The 8,945-nt window shown below is 40.7% G+C and overlaps 1 protein-coding gene across 3 annotated transcripts; it reads left to right on the top strand.

The window, feature by feature from the left end:
- The first annotated feature begins 322 nt into the window (after positions 1-322).
- Positions 323-8,378, top strand: pex11g (peroxisomal biogenesis factor 11 gamma). Of its 3 annotated transcripts, XM_071524568.1 has the most exons (6): positions 323-616; positions 1,920-2,120; positions 3,334-3,512; positions 4,736-4,804; positions 6,082-6,102; positions 6,444-8,378. In XM_071524568.1, the coding sequence occupies exons 1-6, from the start codon at positions 554-556 to the stop codon at positions 6,700-6,702; spliced, it is 792 nt and encodes a 263-aa protein (XP_071380669.1). In that variant the 5' UTR covers positions 323-553; the 3' UTR covers positions 6,703-8,378. The 3 variants fall into 3 exon arrangements, with proteins under 3 accessions (XP_071380669.1, XP_071380660.1, XP_071380652.1); XM_071524559.1 differs by lacking the exon at positions 6,082-6,102; XM_071524551.1 differs by lacking the exon at positions 6,082-6,102 and having other exon boundaries at positions 4,736-4,818; positions 6,437-8,378.
- The last annotated feature ends 567 nt before the right edge of the window (positions 8,379-8,945 follow it).

Raw genomic sequence — 8,945 nt, 5'->3', positions numbered from 1 at the left:
TGCTGAGAATAACAAACTTGTATGCTATAGAATAAGAATCGTTTGACAAACTGCTTGTATAAAACATGAATACACTATCAGCTTTGTTCATTGCTTGGTCTGTTTTGAGATAATTTAAAGAAATAAAATCACTTTTTCTGGTATTTGTGTCCCGGTTTGAATCTGAATCCAGTTGAAGGGCTGAATCCGAGCCGCTCGGTTTAATCGGTGATCGACTGGTTCTGCCTGTTTGGCTTACTTCCTGTTTCCAAAGTCCAGCAGCAGCGGCAGACTGCAGTGTGTGTTGTAGTGTGTGTGTGTGTGTGTGTGTGTGTGTGTGTGTGTGTTGTTGCACAGAACTGGATGATCTGCAGGATGAGGCTTGTTACAGACGCTTATACAACATTTTACACTTATTCTACTGTGTGTTAAAGATTCATTTATATACATTTGGAGGCAGTGAGACAGTGAGACAGGCTGGTTTTCAGTTAAACCTGCAGACAGACAGAGTGACTGACTGACTGACTGACTGACTGACTGACTGGTTAACTGACAGGTCAACAGACAGACAGACATGCAGGAGTCTGTGGAGTCCCTGGTCAGTCTGCTGGAGTCCTACAGAGGAAGAGACAAAGTGGTGAGTTTCACTACATTAGTCTTTATTAGTCAATAGTCTACATTTATCCAGCAATAACCAGGGAGCAGTGGTGGAAAGTAACTAAGTACATTTACTCAAGTACTGTACTTAAGTACAATTTTGAGGTACTTGTGCAAGTATTTCCATTTTATGCTACTTTGTACTTATACTCCGCTACATTTTAGAGGGAAATATTGTACTTTTTACTCCATTACATTTATTTCACAGCTGTAGTTAATAGTTACTTTTCAGATCAACATTTTATATTTAAAACATTTGATCATCTTTATAAAATAACTATAAAATAGCATTGTTATAGATTAGACTACCCAAAAGTATAGCTAAATTGTTAAGATTAGCTTCACGTTGACAACTTTAAAATGCTGCTTACATGTACATGTGTGTCAATAAATCAGTATTAATATTCCAATAATTTATGAAAAATATAACTCTAAATGGGGACAGTTTGCATAATGAGTACGTTTACTTTGATACTCTTTAGTACATTTTGCTGCCAATACTTATGTACTTTTACTTAAGTAAGATTTTGAATGCAGGACTTTTACTTGTAATGGAGTATCTTTACATTGTTGTATTGCTACTTTTACTGAAGTAAAAGATCTCAGTACTTCTTCCACCACTGCCAGGGAGCCTGTGGTGTGGTAAATAAAAAGAAGGGTGAACTCTGACCTCTAGTTGTTGGTTAAGGCAAACAACCATCATGAACACATATCAGTAACATTTTCAGATAAAAAGTTACTGATATACTGATATGTGATCGATTTTTCACCATAAAAGACCTTATCTTTATATGACTTGCTAGTTTGTAGTTACTGTGATGCATTACTGCCTTTAAATGAAGAATTAAAATCCAACAAAAAACAAGTTGAACAATTAATTGAAGATAAATAAAATGACTGGCCGATACCCGATATTTAATAAGAGGCCAGTATATATCTGTCTGTCCCTACTGTGAATACACATCATAACGATTTATGTCGGCCTAAAAATGTGAGTAAACTCCAAGCAACATTCAAAGATCACGAATATGTGGATAACTCAATTTTGATTAAAGAAACAAAAAGTCAGATAGAACCGTATAATTCCAAGCTCACAAAATGTTTTTAGTACTTGTAGTTTTTATTTAGTTTAAGATTTCTGTCAGCCTAAAAATGTGGATGAACTGGATTCCACAAACAGAAAAGGACAGTTTCCCCTGAACATCCCACAACAGAAGAGTCAAATTAAAACCTCTCCTCTCCCCTCAGTCCTCATGGTCTCCTCTCTGCTCTCTCTGTTGCAGATCCGGACGGTGTGTTACGGGTCCCAGCTGGTGGGGGGGGTTTTGTCCCGGGGCGGGGGTGCGGGGGCGGAGGGGGCGTCCCGGCTGGGGAACAGCCTGCTGCTGCTGTCCGCTCAGCTCAGCCGCTGCAGGACGGTGCTGCGGCTGTTCGACGACCTCGCCATGCTGGCCTACTCCTCCAGCTACGGCCTGGGAGCGGGGGTGAGCTGTTGATCAATCGATTAGTCGATCGGCAGAAAATCAGTCGATTGATCGTTTTAGTCGTTTATCAAGTAAAAATACCAAACATTTGCTGGTTAGAGCTTCACAGATGGTAAGATTTGCTTGTTTTTCTGCACATGGCAACCTAAGTAAGACATTTGATGAATCACTTTGGGCTCTGATAACTTGAGATGGCCATTTGTCTTTATTTTTGACATTTTATAGACTAAATGATTAATCGATTAATAGAAAAAAATAATCGATAATGAAAATAATCATTAGTCGCAGTCCTATCTGGTCTACACCAGTCTGTCTCCTCTTTTTGTCTCCCATGATGAAATCGGGGGATTTGTTCTTTAGAGCGGTGGTTCTCAACGTGGGGTCCGGGGACCACCAGGGGTCCTTGAGGGGGTTCCAGGGGGTACCCAGCAAATTGATGATTTGTTAAAGTTGAAGTTAACACAATTGGAGAATGTAGAAGAATGACTATTTTGATCATAGTTTCACTGTTATCTCTCTGCCTGTAACACAGAGAGTCATGGAATTCTGGACAAAATCAAAAAAATATTCTCAGATTTGGGTCCGAGAGACAAAATCTTTTTAAATGGGGGTCCATGGCTCTAATGTGGACTAAATTAGGGTCCTTGATATGAAAAAGGTTGAGAATCACTGCTTTAGAGTTCCAAAAAGGGCAAAAGATTATCCTTAAAATGACTCCAAACTCCCTTTAAGGGAACAAAGCGTCTCATTGCTCCATTGTGGCATTTTTAATATGACACTGACTGGCCTAAGGGGGGCGCTGCAATGTTTCTTTACATGTTTCTCTCTGTGTCACATGACATCTCACACACTGCAGGTCAGATGTTTTTTTTTGGCTGCATGATGCATCTCACTGCTGTGTTTCAGCAGTTTCAAACACTGATTGGTCCAAAGGGGGTGCTGCTGTTACAGGCCAGAACAAGGAGACATGCTGGTTCCTGATTGGCCCAGATGGAGACTGCATCACTCATGGGGGGGACGATATGTTTACTGTAGTCTGGTTCTGTTTCTTTTCCCGGCACTTTGCAAACTACGTGACTGACGATCTCTGCCCCGCTCACATTAAACATCCTGCTGTCCTGTAGTTTGTTGTCGGTGTGCTCACTAAACCAGCTGTCGGTCTGTCCCGGACTGTTTCATTAACAGATACAAATTCTTTCCCCTCTGGCCCCAGGAGGAGGACTCGGGCCTGCGCTGCATATCGGTGCTGACCAACATGGCCGACCAGCTGTACTATCCCTGTGAACACGTGGCCTGGGCCGCCGACGCACAGCTCATCAGAGTCAAGTCTGATAAGTGGTGGCTGGTCAGCACGGTGCTGTGGGGAGCCTCCCTGCTGCTGGGGATACTCAGGTGAGAAAATCAAACGCATTGGTCCCAAATCCCTCACCAATGCCACTCAAAACTTCTGCCTCACCATCGATAACTCCACTCTGTCTCCCTCCCCACACATCCGCGACCTCAGAGTCTTTTTCGACAGAAACCTCTCCTTCGAACACCACATCAAACAAATCACCAGAACTGCATTTTTCCACCTAAAAAACATAGCTCGTCTCCGCCCATCACTCTCCTTCTCTGCTGCCGAAACTCTGATCCACGCTTTCATCACATCCAGAATTGACTACTGCAACAGCATTCTTTATGGCACATCATCCAAAGTCCTAAATAAACTCCAGTACATCCAGAATTCTGCTGCTCGCCTGCTCACCCACTCCCGTTCCCGTGACCACATCACCCCTGTCCTCCAGAACCTCCACTGGCTCCCTGTCCCACAACGGATCCAATTCAAAGTCCTTCTCCTCACTCACAAAGCCCCTCCATAACCAGGCCCCCTCCTACCTCACCGACCTGCTCCACCACCACACACTCCTTCCCGCAGCCTCCGCTCCTCTGATGCCAACCTCCTGTCTCCACCTCTCAGGACCAAGCACCGGACCCGGGGCGACAGAGCCTTCTCCATAGCTGCCCCCCCTCCCTCTGGAACTCTCTCCCCACACACATCCGAGACTGTACCGATCTGTTCATGTTCAAATCACTAATCAAAACTCACCTTTTCAGAACTGCTTTTAATGTGTGATTAATGTTGTGTGTTATATGTTTTTATTGTGTTGTTTTCTATGATCATTTTAACTTATGTAAAGTGTCTTTGAGTACCCTGAAAAGCGCTCTATAAAATAAATGTACTATTATTATTGTTATTAATACCTTTCTCAACTTTGACTGACTGCTCTGCCTCAAACCAGTCACTGTCAAACTTGGGGTGCAGGTGTGGAGGGGTGCAGGTGTGGAGGGGTGGAGGTGTGGAGGGGTGGAGGGGTGGGGCGGGGGTGTGTGTGCATGACTTGACTGTGTGAAACTATGTTGACTTTAACAACTCCACCTGTTAACACCAAGTACACACAACTGCATTAAGAAGAAGCTCAGTAGATACAGACCTGAGTCTTTTTCTACAGTCATTTGCATGCTGAGGATGAGGAAACCAGTTTTCCCCTGTAGTCCAGAACGTGGAGCAAATGACCATGAAAGAACTCTCAGTTTAAAAAAGTTAAGATGTTTTGTGACTCCTCCCTCCTCAGGTCAGTCAGAGTCCTGATGCTGCTGAGGAGGAAACTGAGGAGAAGTGAGCAGGACAGAGGAGGCAGCAGGTATTTTCCTTCAAACATTCACTTTCTATATAAACAGTTGTCTTGTGGTCATAAATGTGCAGAGGTGGAAAGTAGTTCTAACTAAGTACATTTACTCGAATACTGTACTGAAGTACAATTTTGAGGTACTTGCACTTTACTTGAGTATTTCCATGTTATGCTACTTTATACTTCTACTCCACTACATTTCAGAGGGAAATATTGTACTTTTTACTCCACTACCTTTATTTGATAACTTAAGTTACTAGTTACTTTGCAGATTTAGATTATTAATACAAAATATACTCAACTAATAAATTGTGATGTATTATTATAGATTACTGTAAGCTACCCAGCAGTATATAAAGTAGTGGAAATCAGCCCCACCTTTTCCAGCTGCAACATTAAAGTGATGCTTACACATTAATGCATCAATAATTATAATTCAATAATATAATATATACTGTATTATTCTGAAATGGGCCATTCTGCATAATGAGTACTTTTACTTTTGTTGCTTTAAATACATTTTGATGCTAATACTTTTGTACTTTTACTTAAGTAACATTTTGAATGCAGGACTTTTACTTGTAACAGAGTATTTTTATACTGTGGTATTTCCACTTTTACTTAAGTAAAAGATAAGAAGAAGAAGAGAGTACTTCTTCCACCACTGTAAATGTGTTATGACGGCCTTACAAGAGGTTTAGGAGAGCTTTTATAAGATTTTAATGTATTGAGTGTTGTACAAATTCAGCAGAGCCCAATACCTGCAGTCAGGGTCGGTCCATTCATGATCTGAATAGAGAATTCATCACCCAGCTGTGAGGGAACAGAACTGAATTGGAATGACAGGAATCAGAATTGAGTTCCATTCAATTCCGTTCAATTCCACTTCTAAATCAAACTTTATGAATCAAATAAAAGACAGTTCAGCAAATGAAATACATTCACTTTCAATTCAAATGAGCTTTATTGGCATTAAATACAACAGTATCTGTTGCCAGAGCAAAACAGTGATAATCAAGAAAATGTAGCAATAATAACAACAAAGATAATTGAACAATAGAAAGTTGCAATTATTCAATCACACACAAAGGAAAAAATTGAAAATATTTAGCTCAGTTCCCCTGTCTCAGGTTTTCACAGCATGTTATATAAACAGCAGCTAGAGGCACGCTCACGTGTTTCTCCAAGGATATAAAGGAGTTTTTTTGTCAAGAGGACGTTTTTCAAAATTACACATATTTTGGAGTTTGGTGAAATATTTCTGTCTCACATTTCCATACCTGGTGCAGTTCAGAAGGAAGGTCAGCTCTGTCTCCACCTCTGCCTGTGAGAGTGAACATTCATACATTCAATCATAATGTATGGATTATGATGACATGTTCTGCATCAAATACCAGCTGAAAGGTTCCTTCAACATTTTATGATATTCAGTATTGATAACATAAAACACTGTATAATCTGGTAAGAAAAAACTAAAAAAAACATGATGGAATTTCACAGAATTTCATTTCATTAAATTCAACTTCCTGAAATTACAATTCAATTCCAATTCTGTTTCCTGTAGGTTTTTTTCAAATTCAAGTGAGGAATTGGAATTGATGAGTTCATTCATGAACTGACACTAAGCCTGATGGGTGTGTTTGTTTCCCAGCGGCTCTCAGCTCAGCCGGCAGGTGCGGGCGGAGCTGCTGTCCGTCCTCAGCAGCATGGCCGACCTCAGCAACGCCGTCCACTGGATGCCGCCCGGCTTCCTGTGGGCGGGGCGATTCCCCGATTGGCTGGTGGGGCTGATGGGCACCGTCTCGTCTGTGATTGGTTTGATCCAGATGAATGATGGCGGCGGCGGCAGCAGCGGCGGCGGCGGTGACCAATCAGACGCCGCCTCGCCTCAGCCTCACAGCGAGGGCTGACTGGGACTTTCTGATCAGAGATGTGGATTGGTGGAAAATATCAAGACTGCTGGGAAATGATGTGGAGCTGATCATCACACAGTGGGAGATTGATTTGAAGATTTAAACACGAGATCAATCAAACTGAATTTGAATGTCGACCTCAGACTGAACTGACTCGTCTGCCTAAACAACATAATCAGCAAAAAATGCACAAATGTGAAATTTATGTGCAAATTTCACAAATTCCTTGGTTTTTTTTATGCAGCTAAAAGCATTTAAGTTGCATATAGAGTTATGTAGAGCTGTGGTTCTCAACCTGGGGGTCAGGACCCCCCAGCGGGTCACAAGATAATTTCAAAATATGATTTATGGGATAGGAAAAAACACATTTCTACTATACAGATTTATTATCATGTCTGTTTTTTCAGATTTTTCTCTAATTTTTAGGTTTTTTCTTGTGAAATACTGAATAGTTTCCAGCCTCTCGGCCTCCTCTGATAATGAATCAGATGAAACAGCTTGGCACAATCACTTGAACTGTTGAACTGTTGGACACTTTGCAGATGCAGCCTGTGTTGGGTGAGGAGGCAGCGCTTTGCTTTAAAGGGTCAGGAGCCGAAAAGGTTTTAGAACCGCTGCTGTGGAGGATCTCAGGACGCGTTTTGATCTGGAACACAGCGGTTTTTCTCCTGCTGATGTTTCCTGGTGGGATGGAAAAGACTGAAACAGCATTTAGACTCTCCTTCACAACTTCAGCTGATGATGGTCTTGCTAGTTGTTTGACAGATCAGTCATCATGTCTCAGACAGTTCACTCTGCTGGACCACCTCTGTTCCTGAAGGCTTCAGATGAACAGGTTTCTGCTGTATTTAGAATTAGAGCTGAAACGATTAATCGATTAGTTGTCAACTATTAAATTAATCTCCAACTATTTCGATAATCGATTAATCGGTTTGAGTAATTTTTTAAGAAAAATAAGTCATAATTCTCTGATCCCAGCTTCTTAAATGTGAATATTTTCTGGTTTCTTTACTCCTCTATGACAGTAAACTGAATATCTTTGGGTTGTGGACAAAACAAGACATTTGAGGACGTCATCTTGGGCTTTGGGAAACACTGATCCACATTTTTCACCATTTTCTGACATTTTATAGACCGAACAACTAATCGATTAATCGAGAAAATAATCAACAGATTAATCGACAATGAAAATAATCGTTAGTTGGAGTGAGGGTGGAAAACTACCACCAGACAGAGAGTGAAGCCTCATCACTTCTGATAAAAGTGGATAATATTGTTCTGGTAAATTGTTGCCTCAGATACACACAGATTTTAAGTGTTACATCGATTCACAAACTGTGAAATATTATATCTTGTAATTTATTTGAATGAGTTGTTTTAATGCTGGGATCTCTCTCAGGTTAAAATTACATTTCTGAGTGAGTCTGTGTGGCTATCTGCATCTACCAGATAATGATTAAACGTTATATGATTATATGATAGATACCCTACAGCTGAAAACCTGAATAAAACCACTATGTGTTAAAGCCATTTGGTAACACTGAAGAAGTTTTGTATGGAAAACTGAACAGTCACTGCATCATCCCGAAATAGAAGCTGCTTGAAATGTAAAATAAAAGTAAAGAATGTAAAGTAATCTAATATGAAAGAAACTGTTTTTTAATAAATTCAGTTTTTCATTCGTCTTCTCTTGGGTCCGTTTATTGACGTTCGATTGAGCGAGACTTGGACAAGATTGACGCATGCGCACAATAGTCACTTTTTTTTTTTTTTTATTTGTAAGGGAATGTTGCCTTCAGGTGTTGTCGGAAATATTTCTATTACGATTATTGGTACTTGGGTGTGCGCAAACCCAAACCGACAAAGTGGTAAATAAGCCTGGGAAAGTCTACATTTTTCTGTGGCGACCGAGTTGCTAAGGTGTGAGGCGTTTAGGGAGCGGGGAGCATGGAAACCGTCTTAATAACTGAGGGTAAAAGTGATGTATACAATGACCAATAAATGAATAAATAACATTTTCTCGTCCCCGTTCTTCCACTGGAGCACAACGTAGCTCACCAAACAACGAACAAAAAAACGACTTTTCTTGGACAATAATGAACATCCATAGCCTACACATCACCGTACAATAGGCACAAAGGGAAGAAAAAACATAAAAACGAAATAAAATTTAAAAAAAAAAAAACGCTAGAATGATGCCATGACTGGAATGATTCACTTGTTAATTTAGGGATGTTACA

This window comes from Centroberyx affinis, unplaced genomic scaffold (genome assembly GCF_046629955.1).
Source record: "Centroberyx affinis isolate AG114_WGS23_722 - 3 ecotype Tasmania unplaced genomic scaffold, CSIRO-AGI_Caff_v1 ptg000106l_1, whole genome shotgun sequence".
In the NCBI taxonomy this organism is placed as follows: domain Eukaryota; kingdom Metazoa; phylum Chordata; class Actinopteri; order Beryciformes; family Berycidae; genus Centroberyx; species Centroberyx affinis.
The sequence above is the reverse complement of the archived record's forward strand: the minus strand, read 5'-3'. Positions and strand labels throughout refer to the sequence as shown.

Bases quoted from the DNA above. Each gene is read 5' to 3' on its own strand.
- pex11g (XM_071524568.1), top strand. From the start codon at position 554: ATGCAGGAGTCTGTGGAGTCCCTGGTCAGTCTGCTGGAGTCCTACAGA. The intron at 2,121-3,333 runs GTGAGCTGTTGA...CTCTGGCCCCAG, and splicing joins GCTACGGCCTGGGAGCGGGG to GAGGAGGACTCGGGCCTGCG. The intron at 3,513-4,735 runs GTGAGAAAATCA...CTCCCTCCTCAG, and splicing joins CTGCTGCTGGGGATACTCAG to GTCAGTCAGAGTCCTGATGC.